This window comes from Telopea speciosissima, chromosome 8 (genome assembly GCF_018873765.1).
Source record: "Telopea speciosissima isolate NSW1024214 ecotype Mountain lineage chromosome 8, Tspe_v1, whole genome shotgun sequence".
Lineage (NCBI taxonomy): Eukaryota > Viridiplantae > Streptophyta > Magnoliopsida > Proteales > Proteaceae > Telopea > Telopea speciosissima.
Window position 1 is genome coordinate 4971902 of NC_057923.1, and position 19950 is coordinate 4991851.

Sequence of the window (19950 nt, forward strand, 5' to 3'; positions counted from 1 at the left end):
AGCTATTATGAAAGTTATTAATGTATTATTGGCATACTTGAGAAGAAACCTAAACATGAAAGTAAAACCACAATAAAAATGTTTTATTTTCTTTCCTCAAAGACTTTTCTGGAGAACTAACTTCGAGATTTTCTTTTTTTCTTTCTCTTCTTTTCTGTTTTCTTCCATGAGGGGAGGGGAGGGGAGGGGAGGGGAAGGGGGGGGGGGGGGAGGAAGAGAACTACAGTAATTGACCACCATAGGCTTAGTTGTTTCCTTCTTTCTTTTTTTCCTCTTATGTCAGCCATTTTTCAAACCTTATGAACATATGGTGAAGTATGATTTGGCTGAAACTTGAGGTGATGTGAACAACATATACAGGTTTTGGGATATATCTTTTTTCTCGAAAAAAGAATGAAATTGCAGTGGAGCTAACATACTAACATCCAAATGTCAGCAAGCTTTTGTTTGGAATATGGAAATCAAGTCAAGTGTCTGCAAACAAAAAACATTGTGTACCTTCATGGATACCTTACGACTTTGAAACACTTTTTTGGACCATAAAACAGTTAGCCACCTTAAAAAATTACATATTTTGGGTTAACGAGGTAGAGAAGGTGATAGTAAGTAAAATGTCTCATGCACTCAATTCATTTGTCTAAACTAAATGTTGTGCAAGCAGCACATACAGTATAGACCTCCCTAAACTGCCTAAATGGCCCGAGCAAAGGCCATCAATGGTGGACGATGAAGCTTCAATTGATCACAGATGCAAGTTTCCCCTCATGGCGATGACAAACTGGATATATAATGGGTTTCAGATTAGTCTTAGCATCACAATATTTCATCAAATCTGCCACAAATTCAGGCATAAAACAACACCATTTGCTGCTCTAGAACCATGCGATCACCACCATGAAAATACTAAATGAGAAGCCATCTCCATCCAAGCCCATTGTTCAGCACCAGAACCACCAAACCACTTGGCAAACCCATGATTGTCAACGATCTGACTTGGGACTATTTCAATTCATTTACTTAATTCTTCCACTATCTTCAACACCAGTGTCAACTGTCAAATCCTAGAAATCCCATCTCACCTTTGTATGCCTTGATTACCTCAGGGACTTCCCCCTCATATCTGGTAACAAACCTCTTATCAAAAGGCTGTTTATTACAAATTAGCGCTGAAAATATATTCAAATCCTTCTCAATATGGCCCTTGGACATCAGAACTTGTAGCACTGAACACCTTGGAATGATTCTCCTTTCCAAACTTACTAAGAAAAGGTTTGGGTATTTCGCAACAGCTGATGGCTTCAAATGCAGGTCCTTCACAAAGAAATCCATAACTATCACGAGCTTCTTCTCTGAAGTGAGCATGACCATCGGCTGTAACTTAAAGGCCAAAAGAAATTCCTCATCAGACCATCCAAAACTCCGAAAGACCTCCCTTTTCTTTTCCCACTTTTGTTTGCTCACCATCGACATGGCGAAAATGGCTATAATGAATGCACAACCGTTGGGATCAAAACCCATCTTGTTCACCGTTGCAGCAACATCCTTAAACCGATAAACATTCACCGTCAGTAACTTGGGATGGAGGGTTATCATCCTCAAAATATTGGAATCGGGTACACCATAACTTTGCACGGTTGCAATGTTGGGCTCCATAGTTCTCTTAACGCTACAACCAATGAGGCGGCTGGATCGCTTGAGAGCAGTGATGAGGTTTTCGTTGGTGTGGACGAAGGTTTTAAGGAAATTTACGGTTGGGATTATTTGCTTTTGCAAGCTTCTTCTCAGGATGTTTTGGTTTGTGGAGAGGAACATAGCAAGGTCAGATCTTAAAAAGCCTAGAGATTGAAAGAACTCGATCTTGGGTTTAAGGTTTTTCACGGGATTGGCGAAAAGGAGCTGTGGGAACGAAGTTATCAGATTAGCAAGGTGGGTGTTGGTGAATCCAATTGTTTTTAAAAGCTCAATGACAGAGTCCGGTCTCTCTGTGGTCTCGATGCGAATCTTATTTGCCATTGAAGTAGCGGCTTTGAAAGGCAATCCACATGAATTCACCAGGTAAGATACGGTGAGATTTTTTGGGTTTAAGGAGTCCAAGTTTCCTAAGGTTGATTCTGTGGATGCTATTATTGTTCGAAGAAAAAGAGCATGGCTACTTGTCCACTCTTTAGCTTTTGTTATAAGCAGAGTTTTGCAGAAAAAACGCAACATTAATCGAAAAACGATACTCGTGAGAATCTTCAGACTTGATAGAAACGTACCAAAAATCCAGAAGCAGAGCGCATTCGCAGTGGTATCTGGCATTAATATCTCCTCCTGCGCATGATTTCGTTTCTCCTTCTAAAACCCTAGAATGAGGGATTAAACTTTTTTGGGAAAATTTCATGGACACTCCCAAAAAGTATCCAATATCTCAGAAACTTACCATACTTGGTCAAAATGTCACAGACACCCCAAACGTTAAGCACAGTTAGTACCCAAAGGTGAAATATCCATTTTACCCCTTAGTTATTTAAATAAAAGGACAAAACTGTCATTTCATTTTCTTCCCTCTATGGCTCCGGCTCCGTCTCCGGCGACCATTACCAGCGGAAGGCAAGGAAAAAAAAGTCTGAAACAAGGATGAATTTCCCAGAGAAGGGGGGAAGAGAGAAAGCGATGGCAGCAGGGAAGTAGACAAAGCTTAAGCTCCCACATTGCAAGCTAACTTTTTCAATCTTTTTGTGCATCATTTCCCCTCCTGTCAAAATCAACAAATTTCAGCTATACTGCTTATAGGATAGGCCTTACGCAGACTTACAAATGGCAGAAGTTTAGACAAGCAATTGCAATTTTCTTGCTCACCAAGTTTCAGAGAAGATCCAGAGGGAAGGACGGCAAATTCAACATACCTAAAGTCGGAAGTTACAGCTGCCGGCGCAGAGAACGTCTGCTTTTCCAACCCATCGTCAGACATCCATGAAATGCAACTTGTCAACTGTGGCTTCAAGGAACTAGAGCCTTTGGTATGGAACCAAAAGCAAAAGAGGGTATGGAACCAAAAGCAAAAGAGGGGGAGAAATCGAACCAGGCAAAAAGGATGATGATCGAAACAATGAAGTGGGATAGGACACCGAAAAATCCATTTTGTCTCTTCCCAAATTCGCCCATTTTGGCTTCCAAGACCATCCGATAAGAAGCCCTATAAGAACCGCAATCCATAGAGGACTGAAAAACATCACCAGCTCCATGAAAACATCCCCACTTGTAGGTCTTTGTAAGATATCGAAAAAACCCGAAATCAAAGCCATTAAAGTTAAGGAGAAAGAAACCCTCGATTCAATCGATAGTATAGGCGATAAGTACAGCTATGATTTGAGGGCTTCGAGAGAAGGATAGAGCAGCGATGATTAGGGTTTTAATTTGTAGAGTTAGGGTTTTTATGGGGTTGGATTGCTGAGACCATGGTCGGGCGGGAGAGACTGGAGAGGGTGGTGGCGGGGTTGCAGGGGAGCAAGAGAAGGAGGGCTGGAGGGGTGGCGGTGGTGGTGGTGGTGGTGCGGCGGCGGAAGAAACAGCAGAAGAGGAAGGAGAAGAAGAAGGGAAGAAAATGGGTTTCACAGGTAAGGGTAATTTCGTCATTTAAGTGGAAAATGGAGAAGAAGTGGGGAAATGGGTTTCACAGGCAAGGTTAATTTCGCCATTTAAAAAGAATTAACAGACATTTAACTGCAGAGACTAACAGAGTGGACTAAGTTAAAATAAATTCATAAAAATAGGGGGTGTCTGTGACATTTTGACCAAGTATGATAAATTTCTGAGATATTAAATACTTTTAGGGGGTGTCCGTGAAATTTTCCCAACTTTTTTTTGATAGAACTGTAGAAGAGAGAGAGGTTAAACTCGGAAACAGTTCGAAGCATATTATTTTAAAACCGGGGCTGAATCGGAGGTCCAACAAGGAATCGCCCTTTTGGTCTGCCCCCAACCCAAGGTACGACCTTTATTTGTTCAATTGGCCAAAAGTACTGTCCGGTTTGGTTCGCTGTTTTTATTTTGTTATTGCTATTTGAAAAAAAATAAAATTTCTCTGACTAGCACATAGGGGCGTAAATGAATAGCCAAAATCCGTTTAGCACTATTTGAATCAGTCCAAAAGTTAAACGGATGCGGATACGAATAGATTATAGCTATCCGAAAAGCTATATTTACATGTAAACGGATAAAATATCTAATCTGTATCCGTGTCCGTATCCTTTTAGCATTATCTGAATCCGTCCGAAAGCTAATCAGATGCGGATGAGGATATAGCACTATCCGAGCCAAATCCGATCCATTTACAGCCCTATCAGCACACCTATGAAAATAGGTGGATGAACACACATAATTTTGCCACATGAAAAGGTGATTCAATTATTCTAATAGTTGAAATTTGGAAATGTAAGGAATGATTCAGGTTTTTTTTAAGAAAATAGACATGAACTAAATAGATTGGATCCTGCTCCTTTCCTACAAGCCCACCTAGAGTCCCCAGTGAGCATCCAATGGCTGGCTGGATTCGCACCAGCATACTTCTCAACACACATCTAGCAAACCCAACTGTCAGATGCCTGTTGGAGAGAGCCCGATCCAATATTTTGTCTTTAAAAGCACCTTGTAACTTGTAAGGCTTGAATACAACTATATATTCTTAGCTTAAAAGAGAAGAAGAAGTAATACAAATAGATTTAGCCATTTAGGAGTAGAAAAAATTTCTCTCTCTCATCACCTAACCTCTATATTTACTCAAGCCCCCGTAAATTCTACCTCCGAATAAAATGAACCGAAAAAACAAGAATAAAATGAATCCTTACCTTTCCTTTTCCTCTAGGCTTTGTTTAGAGGTGACTTAGGTGGATCCAACTCCTCTTCAGCGCACTTGTGTGTCGGACGGTGTCCAGCGCACATCCTGCGGCTAGGGGGCTTCGATCCACACCATGGCGCACATGGATCAAGGCCTCCCCAACCAAACGATGTGCACTGGACATCGTCCCGCGCGGGAGAGGAGCTCAATCCGACTTAGGTGGGGTGAAAAAATGTTGATGTGACATTTTAAAATCCCACCCCGACCTTGTTTGGTTATGTTGGGGTGGTGAACTTACAAAAGCTCAGTGGGCATCGCTTTGTTTGCTGATGTAACCACTTCAAAATCTCACCCCCTTATTATTCAATGATACTATTCATAGAAAAAATAACTTTGCCTCAACATTTCTATCCCTACAAAACCCCACCAACATATAGGTCCCGTCTTCCCAAGAATCCCACCCCACCTTCCTCTCTAAACAAACGGCCCTTCTTATTTATTTATTTATTTTTTGATGGGAAGCATTCTTATATTACTATTAGATAGAGAAAAACATATTTACATCATATAGGAAAGGGGGCATTACAGTCCTTTTAGATATAGAGAAAGAGGCAAGGGAACGTAGTTTACTAGTCCATATGTTATTCTTAGGTTTAAACTGTACATTTATAAAGTTTGATGTTTTTTCTGCTAGTTCAAAAAAATTTGGTATGAGACGCCATGGAATAGGTAAGTTTTGCTTGGTCGTAGCATTCAAACGGTCATATAGGCTGTGGTTAGTGATCCAAATCTCCTTCAGTTGGAGTCCACCTTTTGTAGCATGTGTCCATCCCTGTAAGATTCCAGTTAGTTCAGCCTGCATGTCATCAGTTGAAGGTGCAAACCCTGAAGATGTTAGAACATTCTGATTGTCTAGCAAAATGCAGTAAACCCATCCTACTAGGCCTACATTTGGTTCAGAAAGACCTGCACAACACAAAATAGGTAAGTTCATTTTATGATTGCTGTTAATTGTGTCAAATTCATTATCTATACGCATACTATTGTCAAGAGAGGGGTTGTGCATAAGTGGAGGTTTTAACTAGAGATCAAGAATCCATTTGGTAACAAGTTTGACATGCAAATTACCCTTCATTTTCATTTCTAAATTGGTTACCTCTTTATTTTCTATTTTATTTCTTTATTCAATAACAATATTTTTTTCATTATTTTATTCCTCCTTTTTCTTCTTTCTGAGGCCCATCCTTTTTTGATTGTCCCCTCACCCCACCCTGCTGAACTCGCAACCACCACCACCCACCCTACCAAATCCCACCCCACCAAATCCCACCCCGTCTCTACCCTCTTTGCAACCAGCCCCACCCACCTTGCAATCCCACAACCTCGCTCCTCTTCCGCTCTCACTCTCACCTCCCCTACCACCCTCTCTACCCTGCAACCCCGCCCCACCATGCTCCCTCCGCCCCCCGCTCATTCAAACCTAACCCTGGTACATACTCAACCCCTGCAATCTCTTGAGTCAAGACACTGAAATCCCAACTCACTAGCCAAACGAATTTCATGATTAATTTCAACCATGGTTATTTGGACAAAACTGTTACGAAGTGGACTAATCATATAATTGACAGTTTTCCAAATCACCCTTTGATCCAATTTTGATGACTATGGCTCAAAATTACATTTTACATGCTGAGGGTAAGGTTGAAAGGATCTCTAGGTCGCAAACTTGGGAGGTTATCTCTATGTAGCATAAAGGTGATATGATGATTTTGACCGTTGGATGTTGATGGAATAGTCCCCATTAACCTTGTATCAAAATTTAGCGCTCACTTGAGGAGATGCAGACCTTCATTGCTTCCAACCATGGTCTTTGGTATCTATTGGTATCCATATCGATCTCGGTCAATTCTAATACCAATACGGATCAGCCTATCAGGCCGGATCAGATCGTTTAGCCACCCAAAATATCGATACCTTGTTTTTGGACCATTTACCCTCCCCTGGATTGATCGCACCATTATAGTATCGATAATCGGTATCGCATCAATATTGAACGAATATTAGCTGATACATATCAACATATATGATGGATCCGATATCGATACCTTGAATTGTTCTTCCATTCCACAAGAAATGGAATCACGAGGATTGCCCCAAACCACTATAACTGTCCCCTACACAGCTAACCAAAGTCCCTCTTTTGATTCATTAGACACAGACAGAAGTTCAATCACAAGTGAGAATTCTTCCTGCACAAACTTAATCCAAAATTTTATGATACCATTTCAAAGAATTCATTTGACACAGCGGAATAGTCCTAATGGCCTTTGGTGGTGTAGGTTAGATCCATTACAAATCAGAATCTATCCACAAAAAATTCTACTTAAAAAAGGATTCTTTCTACCTGGAACATCATGATGAAATGGTCAGCCATTCTAATATTTTTGTTGATGCCCATGTACTCTATACTCCATCGTGAAATATCAATGCTTTGGACAGAATAAACACTGAAAAAGGCAGTCTAGAAAGTATGCATCATATTTCAAGCAACATCATACAGATACCCACTCGCTGAGATATACAAAGTTCTCTTTGACATGCACACTTCCCTGTTTGGGTCACAATAGCAGTGCCAATCTTATCCATAAGCATAAGCCATCTGATGGACTAACCATCAATCACCAATCCATTACAACGATGAAGAAGAGAAAGATCAAATGATCTATCATCCTCCAAAATTTGATCTACTTCATAAAAGTTAATAGATATTCCTGGAATGAATTGGTGCCTGCAAACAAATCTTAATTCATGGTACCATAAGTGGCCCTCATCTCAGAATCTAAATGAAATAGTTGCTACATTCCTCAGGTAACATCATCCATTCTCACATAATTCAAAACAACCAAAGGAAAGAAGTATGAGGAGGTATAATCAAAAAAGGTAACAGGACTACTTATCTTATTTCACCAATGAGCTTATCTTATTTCACCAATGAGCTTTCCTCTATAGGTCTACTACTGCCATCAAGTGAGTTGAGATATGAGATTCCAAGGTCAGCAGCCTTGCATCCTGAAGCTATTGATTTCACCGCAGATAATCCACCCCAATGGTTACCTATCATGTTGATACTGAATATTATTAGAAACTATAAAAAAAAAAAAATACCAGCAATAGCTCATTTTCCTCATATAGAACATGTAAATGAACATTAGACACAAATGGGGCATCAGAGGTTTCATACTTTACAAAAGTAGGTTCTCCCTCTATGCCCAGAAGTTTTCTAAGGTCTGAAGTAACCACATGCTTCAACTTATCCCTAAAACATCCAACAACAGTATTGCTGGTTACCAAAGGAGGGAGGGGGGGAATAGACAATAATGGAAATGACAGGATTTTACTTTGGTTGAGAAAAAAACGTGCTATACTAAAAGGGCAAAAATTAAGGTTACAATTTCTTTTTCACCAACCAAGGTTACAAGAAGATTTTCCCAATTAAAAAATCATGAATTCCTCTTAACAATCTTCTCTGAAATTTAGGCACTCGATGCAAGATTTTAACTAAGTCTCTTTTGCACATCTTATGAGTTTGTTAGGGATGCTCATAGTCCAGTGTTGATACAGTAAAAAGATTGTGGCTTAGAGCCCTACAATTATTTGAATCTGTCCAGAGTATCCAGAACCAGTTTACTTGCCATGTGGCAGAAATCAAAGAGCAGGAACTGCACTTTCCATATATACTGCCACATTCGCATCTCTCCCTCCATCCCCAATCTCTTTCATGGACTGAGGGACAATTAATTTTGCAATATGGCAAGTTAGTTTGATCACTCCAACTAGATAATTATTTTATTACCAAAAAAGAAAAAAAGTTAAGTGTTTCCTGCAGATGTATCCAGGGTAAAATATTGGTAGACCAACTCAATATTACAGCTATTTTTCAAAACCTTAAATAGGACACATGGTGAAGTCTAAAATGGCATAAACTTAAGGTGATGTGGACAACATATACACAGTTTGGGATTTATTTTTTTTGGGAGGGGGGGTTTAAATAGAATTTGGAAGAGGCATAGGCACAACGCCTGTGTGCAGTAAACTAGTGGGCGGCACCACTGGGGGAGCAGGATGGGGTATCATACAGGAGTGATAGGGGGTCATTTCAAAAGGGGAACAGAGAGAGAGAGAGATAGAAACAGTGCCCAGCCTGTTCCCATAAAATTTATGGATCAGAAAAGATATAAAATGTGGTGCTAGATACACTGGTCAGAATCATCTTTTATAAGTTTAATAGCTCATCTGCAGAATAATGATGGTCTCAATAGTTTCTCAAAAAAAAAAACAGAAAAGTAGTGATGCCAAAGTACTAAAATCTAATGTCAGCAAGTTTTGTTTGGGAGATGGAGATCAAGTCAAACAGTGAGCAAACTGCAACAAAGAACATCGTGTGTCTCCATGCATACCTCATGAATTCTAAGCACGTTTTAGTCCATAGTTAGCAACCTTGAAAAAAATGACAAATATAGTATAAAGTAAATGTTACATGCACTCTATCCACTTGTTTAAACTAAATGTTGTGCAGGCAGCACGTACAGTATAGACTTCCCTAAACTACCTAAATGCCCCAACCAAGGAATTTTTTATACTTACAAGCAAGTAGCTCCTTTTGGCCCATCAAAGGGGGATGATAAACATTAATTGATCACAGATGCCAGCTGCCCTCATAACGAGGGTAAACTGGGTTTCAGATCAGCCTCAGCATCACAATGTTTCATCAAATCTGTGATGATTTCAGGAATCAAACAACACCATCTTGCTGCTCCAGAACCATGCAACCATGGTAAGACAATCATGAAAATACTGAAACCGTCACCACAAAGGCACTAATAGGCTACCTCCACCCAAGGTCTTTGTTCAGCACAAGAACCTCTCAAACACTTGACAAATCCATGATTGTCATCGATCTGTCTTTGGACTCCTTCAATTCATTTACTTCATTCTTCCACCATCTTCAGCAGCAGTTGCAACTGTCAAATCCTAGAAATCCCATCTCACCTTCATATGCCTTAATTACCTCGGGGACTGCCCCCTCATATCCAATGAAAAACCTCTTCTCAAAACGCTTTTTATTATCATTTAGCATAGAAACTACATTCACATCCTTCTCAATAAGACCCTTGGACATCAGAACTTGGAGTACTGAACACCTCGGAATGATTCTCCTTTCTAAACTTATTAAGAAAAGGTTTGGGTATTTCGCAACATCTGATGGCTTCAAGTGCAGGACATTCACAAAGAAATTCATCAATTTCCTGAGCTTCTTCTCCGAAGTGAACATGATCATCGGCTGTATCTTAAAGGCCAAAAGAAATTCGTCACCAGACCAACCAAAGCTTTCAAAGGCCTCCCTTTTCCTTTCCCAGATCTGTTTGGACGTTTCTGACATAGAACAAATGGCCAGGATGAATGAACGACTGTTGGGATCAAAACCCATATTGTTCACCACTGCAGCAACATCCTTAAACCACCAAACACTCAGAGTAAGTGGCTTGGATCGGTAGATGATCATCTTCGAAATAATGGAATCGGGTACACCATAACTTCGCAAAGTTGCAATGTTGGGCTCCAAAATTCTCTTAACGTTACAACCAACGACGCTGCTGCATCGTTTGAGAGCACTGACGAGGTTCTCGTTGGTGTGGACGAAGGTTTTGAGGTAATTTAAGGTCGGGATTATTTGCTTTTGCAAGCTTCTGAGTAGGATGGATTTGTCTGAGGAGAGGAGCCTAGCAAGGTCAGATCTTGAAAAGCCCAGAGATTGAAAGAACTCGATCTTGGGTTTAAGGGTTTTGACTGGATTGACGAAAAGCAGCGGTGGATACTTCGTTATCAGATTAGCCATGTGGGCCTTGGTGAATCCATTTGTTTGTAACAGCTCAATGACAGAGTCTGGTCTCTCTGTGGTCTCGATGCGGATCTTCTGCGCCGTTGAAATAGCGGCTTTGAAAGGTAATCCACATGAATTCATAAGGTAAGAGATGGTGAGATTTTTTTGGTCTATGGAGCCCAAGGTTCCTGAGGTTGATTCAGTGGATGATATTGTTCGAAGAAAAAGAGCTTGGCTACTCCTAGAATCTTTAGCTTTTGTTAAAAGCACAGTTTTGCAGAAAAAACGCAACATTGATGAACAAAGACAATCTCGTGAGGATCTTCAGCTCTGATAGAAACTTACCAGTACCCAGAAGCAGATCGGATTTGCGAGGGTTTGTAGCGTTAATTTCTCCTCATGAGTATGATTTGGTTTCTCCGTATTAAACCCTAAAATGTGAGGTTACACTCAGAAAATCAGACACGATTCGAAAGCTAGTTTCTTACCAAAAAAAAAAAAAAAACCCGGGCAGAACCGGAGGTCGAACTGGAAACAAGGAACCGCCTCTTTTTGGTCCGACCCCAACTCAGGGCACCCTTCTCTCTTCGTCCAAATTTTGTGTGTACAGTCCGGTTTGGTTCACGTTTTTATTTTGGTATTATTATTTCATAAAAGGTTTTTTTGTAGGCATGTACATTGAAAGAAACTCATTCTTTATTATTTTTTGAATCTTCGCATTTATTTAAGGACCAAGTTTTCGTTCACCATTCTCTTTACCCACGGTGAAGGAGGAATCCCCTCACCATGGCCATTGGTACCATTGGATTTCAAGGTGTCAATTTTAGATTAGAATGGGAAGCAATCAGAACCAACATGCTAAGAACTGGAACCGACCAATCCAATAGATTATTGATCTGGTTCTGGATCTACTGAATAAGTTATTGGTCTCTCAACAGTTCTAGAACCAATAGAGACCAACTAGGAATCATTGGAACCAGTACAAATCCACATCCTAACCTCAAATATTATATAATTCTTAAGACTTAAGGTTATGATTGTTAAGGTCAAGCCCATTATTTATTTAGTCTTTCAATTTTGACTGATACCTCTTGTCTCATATATTAATTTACTAAAGATTTGGTTATTAATTTAAAGGTTTAGAAATGCTAACTTAAGAAGATGCATTAAATTAATCCTAGTTTATAAAGGTAATGTTGTTTTTTTTTTTTCTTATAAAATTAGAATGTATTAAATTTTTTGAAAGAAATTACAAGAATTAATAGCTAGGCATAGCCAGACAAGTACAATCACAAGATAGATTGAACCCCCCCCTCCCCCACCTTCGACATATCCATCGGTAGGAAGGATCTCATCAAAACTTACCTAAAAAAAAAAAGGTTATCTAGGTCTACATTGTGCATCATATAAGAGCGCTCCTCTTTAATGTGAAATAGAAAAACAACAGTGGTAGAAGTCCCAAGCTTTGCCGTCTCCTTCGATAAGAAATCAACAATAGGATTCGTTTTCCTATAGCAATGTGTGATTTTCCATGTGATGAAATTAAAGTATTAAAGTAGGGTTGAAGGAATAACCAATCTTGCAACACAAACCATGGTCTCGAATTTGTTGGCATAGAGATGACCACAATCACTGAATCCAATTCAATCCAAAGTTTGTTCACACTTATTAATTGAACATAAAACAAGAACTAATATGGACCAACCTTGTGATTTGAGAAAAATTGATGGTAAGTTGCATATCTCATGTGATTGAAATTAATCTTATTATTTTATTATTGAATATATCTAGTATTGTTTATCAAATATATATATGTAACATGCGTCATTGAATTAAAAAAAAAAAAACATAGATTGCTTGGAACTAATTATGAATTAGGACCGACCCACTCATTAGTTAATGGACTTCAATGTTAGGTTTGAAACTGATTAGCATATTGGTTTGGTTTTGGTCCTTATTTCTTAAGGGTTAGAAGTCAGAACCATTAAAGAACCAGACCAATTGACACCCTTACTCAAATTGACATGGGAAAGGGTGGACCTAGCTTTCCTCCAGCAATGGCGGGAGCGGGAGGATCCAATCCAGCCAAAACAAGGTGTGTTTAGTCCTTTCACAGGGTGGGGCCCACCTACAAAATGAGCCAAACACCTCTATTTTGGTGGGAGCTGAAGGGCTGGAGGAGAGCCAAATTCAGAAAGGGTAGTTTCTACCGTGTACAATAGGATGGGAGTTAATGATGACCCAAGAATCGAATCGCATAATTACATCACCAGTAGGTCCAGTACACGAGTGGAGAAAAACTTAATCCTTTATTTAGTGTCTTCCTCCTCTAGTCAAGACCATGATTTGTTTTGGTCAAAACTTTTAGGGAAAATTTCACGGACACCCCCTAAAAGTATCCAATATATCCGAAACTTACCATATTTCGTCAAAAAGGCACAGACTACCCTTATTTTATGAAGAAATATGAACTTAGTCCACTTCGTCAGGCTCTTGGCTTTAAGTTGCTGTTAGTTTTTTCAGAATGACCAAATTACCCATAGAAGGGTTAAATGTACCATAATACCCTTAAGGGTAAAACCCTCTCTGTTCTAAAGAGCTTAGACCGGCGTTGAAGGATCTCATCTGGACCTCCCCGGCTGATAATCCAACGCCTGCTTAGAAGAAGAAAAAAAAGCAGATTTTTCTGGGGGCCAAAATCATTCGTTTACAGATTCAGATCTTCTTGAGGTTCTCGGCCTCGAACTCGACATCATCCTCGAGGAGCTTCAGCCAAGAACCTGTAAACAAAAAAACTCACTCTCAAATCCCTCTTGCTGTTTATTGATCTCTCGATCTAGGGTTAGGATTGGTTTTTTTTTCTTCAGATTTCTATAGAACCTTCGTCTGCAACTAAGGGCCAATATCCAATTTCCACTATTGTTATTGCTACTGCAACTTCAGACGTTGTTGTTGCCATTAGAGCTCTGTTGGAGTTTCTAAGGACAAAAACTTGCTACAGATGGATTGATCAGAGAACAATTGCAACTGTTCTGCCATTAAAGCTCTGTTGGAAGGATAGAAGCTTGCTACACATGGATTGGTAAAAAAATGACTGCAACTTTTCCGCCATTAAAACTCTGTTGAAGATCGATGGAAGGCAAGCGAAAAGGAAAAAAAAGCTATTTGAGAATTCTAATTTAAAATTTTAACTAAGAACTGGGGTCCGACCAGCTTCAATCTCGCATATAACACTGAAACAGTCTTTGATCGCTCGATTCCCACCTTCTCTGCAACTATTCAGCCCAAAAATGGGAAAATTCCCAATTCTTTTTCCCTTTTCCTTTTTTTTTTTCCTTCTATTCTTCTCTTCCTAAAAATTCTAAAATCAAACAAGAAACCAATCTGCCTTGAGCAGAGAGTGAAATAGGGTTTAAGAATCTAACCTATTTCCCTAAGGCAGCTGCAGCTCAAAAGAGTTCCAGACCTGGAAGTTGCACGCTGTAGCCGCTGCTCGAAGGAATTCTGGAATTGGAAGAAGCTGCGTCGATGCTACTCTGGCCCTTGCACCGGTCGTTGCTCTCTGGAATCTGGCAGCAGGCAAGCCCAAGCGTCGCCGCCGCTTGTAGAGTGGGAATTTGGGAGGAGTAAAAGGGTGAGAAGAAAATGTGAAATGAGGAAGATGAATGCTAGGGTAAAAAAAACCCCTTCTAGGAATGTTGAAGATGAAGAACCCTGAACGCTCTTCGTGCTAACCCATGGTGGAGATGAAATCGCCGGAGATGAAAATGCCCACGGTGGTTGTTCTTCTCCAACGGGAAGAATCTGATCTGGCCCTAGTAATTTTTCCAAGAGGGTAAAATCATCATTTTCTGCTTTGGGTGATACTAAGAGGGTAAAATCGACATTTTATCTTTGGGTGGGGGGGTCACCCTGCTTAACATGAGGGGGAAGTTTGCCATTTTAACAAATTATGGTAAGTTTCAGATTTATTAAATACTTTTGGGGGTTGTCCGTGAAATGTTCCCAAACTTTTATGAAGTGGATTGAACCAGAATGGACAGTTTTTCAGATAAACTCCAATCCAATTTTGAAAACTATGTTTCAACTGAATATCTCTTCTGTTGCTTCCATCAGCTGGTTTGTCAAGGGAATGACCAGCTTTTCTAAGATTTTGAATGGTGCCAATGTACTCCAACATGAAATTTCAATGTACTGTACAGAAGTAAAGACTGGAAGAGCCAGCATAGAAAGCATGCATCAGAGTTCAAGCAACATTAAACAGATACTAACTGGCTGATATACTAACCTCTCTTTGAAATCACATTTCCCCATTTGAGTCACAGTAGCAATGCCAATCTCATCAATAAACCTAACCATCTAGTCAACAAACCATCTCAATCAGCAATTCATAAAAATGACGAAGAAGAGAGAGATCAAATGATCTATCATTCTCCCAGGTTTGACACATTTCATTCTACATAAGAAGTTAATAGATACAGCTGGAATGAATTATTGGCCACCCATTGGTGCCTACAAACAAATCTTAATGCCTGGTACCATATGTGGCTCTCATCTCAGAATATAAAGGAGATAGTTTCTACATTCAATACATAAGTACATAACATCTACTCTTACATAATTAAAAACCACCAAACCAGGTAACAGGAATACATTTCTTATTTCACTTATGAGCTTTCCTCTCTAGGCCTACTGCCATCAAGCCAGTTGAGATAAGAGATTACAAGGTCAGCAGCCTTGTATCATACAGAACATGTAAAATGAACATTAGGCATTTGGGAAAACAGCTCTTTCATTTACCTGCATAGCAAAACCCCGGAAGACTTTCTTCCATCTTGTCTACTGCTTTGAGATCTTAACCGTAGCCATGTCCATACAAGGGAAAGGCTCTACTCCAAGTCTCCAACTGCAGTTTACAAATGAAATGGTACAAGGCAAAGTACATCATATCGATTGAGATTCTTTGATGACTACGTCACATCAATTGCAAACATTAACAGGTTCAACCCCAACCTTTTAAGCACCAAGAAGAAGCAATAAGCGCTCACAGGTTTCATACTTTACAAAAGTAGGCTCTACCTCTGCACCCAGAAGTTTTCTATACTTCAACTCACCCCAACAACATCCAAAAACGGTAGTGCTGGTTACTAAAAAGAAGGGTTGGGGGAATAGACATAAAATTTAAAAGGAAAAGCATCTTAGTTTCCCTAAAACTTATCCAATATTCCTTGAAAAAAGACAGATGGCATAATCAAATCAAATCAAATCTATTGCAAGATCGTCAGAAAGAAAACAGCGAACAGAATAAAAATTAAAACCAGATGAAGATAATTATGGTTAATTAACCAGAGACATCACTGGCATTATCCTGATGACAATGCAAATCGGGCATCCAGACCTGCACGTCTGCCCTGTCTACTAAAATGACCGGTCGTTGGCACGTCTGCCACTTTTAATGTGACACACTGCATTCAGTCCACATGTAGCCTTTTTAGACTCCTTTGGTACTCATTCCACCAAAAGGTAAAATCTTAGAACTCAATCGAGCACATTTTGCTGATCGTATACATCCTTGATGGGAAAAGCACCGTAACTGAACATCTCCTCTAAATAATTACTGTAAAAGCACAAGGAGAAGGCATAATAATTCATTGCCCTATTAATAGCCACATCTTCTAACTAAGGGGCCAAAAACTAAACAAGAAATTCTAAAGAAGTTCCACACACCAGTACAAAGCTCGAATACATTAAAGCCTGACAAAAGCATCAAGGCATCTCTGTTAAGTGAATAATAATGCTCTATGCCCACATCCCTCCTTGAAACGAAATGAGCCACGCTGACCTTTCCTTTTCCCTGAAGAATTTCTCCTTGCCCTATATTCTTTCCTTTCACCAGAAAATTTAGATCAAATTGCCCCAACTATTATTGAGCCATACCTGAAAACAGAGCGTACCATAAATATAAAAATAGATAGAACGCATGCAACAAGGAGATTTTTAACTGTAAAAGATCAAAACCTCACAAATGGTAGCATGCCTTGAGGCCCTTGACTAGGTACAAGAAACAGAAAAGCACCGTAGGAACAAATCAATAACTATGATTAATGAGGAAATCAAAACTACATCTGGAGGGGAGAAAATGGAGCATGATTCCGACATGCCATGACCGCAAGCTCCTATCTTCACACTACCATAACCGCCATGTGGCAATTCAGTTGGCCCCCAAATTTGGTGAAATGTTGTCCAAATTTAGCCATAGACTAAATTTCAGACAAATCTAATGTATACTCGAGTCATTATGGCAACCTAGAGAAATGCATGGAAGACAGGGGAACTAAGTTCAATAGGGGCCATCAAAAACCCAAGAAGAAAGCACCATAATGAGGGGAACTAGGTTCAACCATACGGCTAGAAGGTCCTTCATCTATCCAACGGTTGGTCTGCCAAATCATTTGTCCACGTGGCTAAAAAGAAGAAGCGTGATGAAGGATTCTGAGTATTGGCATGAAGGAAAAATTGTCAAAAAAAAATGAAGGTGGGAGAGAGACATTATACGGAGATTGGATAGCAAAAATAAAAGGTATCAATGTGTTATTGGCATGTTTAAGATGAAACTAAAATATGAAAGTGTAACATATTGATTTTGGGTTGATAGAAAAGGAGAGGCCCCATTAGTCAAACTCGTTACCTGTCAATTACAAATTATCCATTCCAAATCAAGTATTTCTCATCATTCAAGTAAAGGGACATTAAGGAAATTTCCGTTTGCTCTAACCTTGGCAGCGCAGGGAATAAAATAACGTAATTCGCTTAGAAAGAGAGCATTTGGAATGTACTATCTAAGACACAGCCAAACAACAATAAGAAAGTTTTATTTTCTTTTCTCACTGCATTTTTCTGGCGAACTAACTTAAGGATTTTGTTTCTTTCCTTTTCTTTTTTCTTCCAGGGGGTGGGTGAGGGGGGAGTTAGAGAATTACAATAATTGATCACTGTAAGTTTAGTTGTTTCCTTCTTTCCTTCTCTCCTTTTATTTCAGCTATTTTTTAAACCTTATGAACATATGGTGAAGTTTAATTTACTAAACCTTGAGGCGATGTGGACAACATATACACATTTTGGGATCTGTTTTTTCTTTTAGTTGAAAAAAGAAAGAAAATTGCAGTGAAGCCAACATACCAACATCCAAATGTCAGCAAGCTATTGTTTGGAAGATTGAATCAAGACAAGTATCTGCCAAAAAAAATAAAATGTGTGTACTCTCATGGATAAATCAAGACTTTGAAGCACTTTTTTGTCCATAAAAAAGTCAAAAACCTTGGGAAAAATGACATATTTTGGGGTAATGAGGTAGAGAATCTGAGAGTAAGTAAAATGTTTCATGTACTCAATTCATTTATTTAAACTAAATGTTGTGTGACCAGTACATACAGTATAGACTTCCCTAAACTGCCTAAATGCCCCCAAGCAAAGAATTCTTGATACTTACAAGAAATTGCCTGTCCAGTTGGCCATTAATGGAGGAAGATGAAACTTCAATTGATCACAGATGTCAGTTGCCCTTGGGACGATGAGTACAGACTGGATATATACTGGGTTTCAGATCAGACTTAGCATCACAATGTTTCATAAAATCTGTCACAATTTCAGGCATCAAACAACACCATTTGCTGCTCTAGAACCATGCTACAACCAACATGAAAATACTAAAACCGTCACCACAAAGACACTAAATGATGAGCCACCTCCATCCAAGCCCACTGTTCAGCACCAGAACTTCCAAACCACTTGGCAAATCCACGATTGTCATTGATCTGTCTTGGGACACCTTCAATTTATTTACTTAATTCATCCACCATCTTCAACACCAGTGTCAACTGTCAAATCCTAGAAATCCCATTTCACCTTCGTATGCCTTGATTATCTCAGGGGCTTTCTCCTCATATCTAGTAAAAAACCTCTTCTCAAAACTCTGTTTATTAGAATTTAGCACTGAAAGTATATTCACATCCTTCTTAATAAGGCCCTTGGTCATCAGAACTTGCAGCACTGAACACCTTGGAATGATTCTCCTTTCTAAACTTACCAGGAAAATGTTTGGAAATTTCGCAACATCTGATGGCTTCAAATGCAGGTTGTTCACAAAGAAATCCATAAATTTCACGAGCTTCTGCTCTGAAGTGAGCATGACCATAGGCTGTAACTTATAGGCCAAAAGAAATTCGTCATCAGAGACTCCAAACCTCCGAAAGGCCTCTCTTTTACTTTCCCACTTCTGTTTGCTGACCACCGATATAGAGTAAATGGCTATAATGAATGAGCAACGGTTGGGATCAAAACCCATATTGCTCACCGCTGCAGCAATATCCTTCAACCGCAAAACCTTCAGCGTCAGTAACTTGGGAAAGTGGATGATCACCCTCGAAATACCGGAATCGGGTACACCGTAACTTCGCAATGTTGCAAGGTTAGGCTCCAAAATTCTCTTAACGTTAAAATTATAGACGCGGCCGAATCGTTTGAGACAACTGATGAGGTTCTCGTTGGTGTGGATGAAGGTTTTAAGGTAATTTAAGCTCGGGATTATTTTTGTTTGCAAGCTTCTGTGTAGGATGGATTTGTCTGCGCAGAGGAAGCTAGCAAGGTCAGATCTAGAAAAGCCCAGAGATTGAAAGAACTCGACCTTGGGTTTAAGGGTTTTGACGGGATCGGCGAAAAGCAGCCGTGGGTTCTTCGTTATTAGATTAGCAATGTGGGTGTTGGTCAATCCAATTGTTTGTAAGAGCTCAATGACAGAGTCCGGTCTCTCCGTGGTCCCGATGCGGATCTTCTGTGACACTGAAGTAGCGGCTTTGAAAGGCAATCCACATGAATTCATGAGGTAAGAGATGGTTAGATTATTTTGGTCTATGGAGCCCAAGTTTCCTGAGGTTGATTCTGTGGATGATGATATTGTTCGAAGAAAAAGAGCAGCATGGTTACTCGTAGAATCTTTAACTTTTGTTATAAACAAAGTTTTGCAGAAAAAACGCAACATTGTTCGAAAAGAATACTCTCGTACCACCAATCTTCAGACTTGATAGAAACTTACCAGAAATCTAGAACCAGAGCGTATTAGCTGTGATTTCTGGCGTCAATTTCTCCTCCTCACCCTGATTTCGTTTCTCCGCATCAAACCCTACAATGGCGATGTTTCATTTGTAGAAAGTCAGAAACAGTTCGAACTTTGAAGAATAGTTTAGTAGCGGGG

The 19950-nt window shown here is 39.6% G+C and overlaps 1 protein-coding gene and 1 long non-coding RNA gene across 6 annotated transcripts; one reads left to right on the forward strand and one right to left on the reverse strand.

Moving 5' to 3' along the window:
- Nucleotides 1-1012: 1012 nt before the first annotated feature.
- LOC122670721 (transcription termination factor MTERF2, chloroplastic-like) lies at nucleotides 1013-19808 on the reverse strand. 5 transcript variants are annotated; one of them, XM_043867688.1, is made up of 3 exons: nucleotides 18944-19804; nucleotides 9922-10206; nucleotides 1013-1132 (listed from the first exon to the last, which is right to left on the reverse strand). In XM_043867688.1, the coding sequence occupies exons 1-3, from the start codon at nucleotides 19735-19737 to the stop codon at nucleotides 1048-1050; spliced, it is 1164 nt and encodes a 387-aa protein (XP_043723623.1). In that variant the 5' UTR covers nucleotides 19738-19804; the 3' UTR covers nucleotides 1013-1047. The 5 variants fall into 5 exon arrangements, 4 of the variants coding, with proteins under 4 accessions (XP_043723623.1, XP_043723624.1, XP_043723625.1 ...); XM_043867689.1 differs by lacking the exon at nucleotides 9922-10206 and having other exon boundaries at nucleotides 18659-19808; XM_043867690.1 differs by lacking the exons at nucleotides 9922-10206; nucleotides 18944-19804 and adding an exon at nucleotides 10414-11136 and having other exon boundaries at nucleotides 1013-1624.
- On the forward strand, nucleotides 9517-18406 carry LOC122670725. Its single transcript, XR_006334246.1, has 3 exons — nucleotides 9517-9545; nucleotides 11980-11983; nucleotides 18281-18406. It is a non-coding gene; the product is annotated as an uncharacterized LOC122670725 (long non-coding RNA).
- Nucleotides 19809-19950: the final 142 nt, after the last annotated feature.

What these genes read in the sequence shown, in the direction of transcription:
- LOC122670721 (XM_043867687.1), bottom strand. Translation starts at nt 19,737, where the DNA reads ATGTTGCGTTTTTTCTGCAAAACTTTGTTTATAACAAAAGTTAAAGAT. An exon ending in AAAAGAGAGGCCTTTCGGAG is followed by an intron (nt 10,207 to 18,943) that starts GTTTGGAGTCTC and finishes GGCCTTTGAAAG; the next exon opens with CTTTGGTTGGTCTGGTGACG.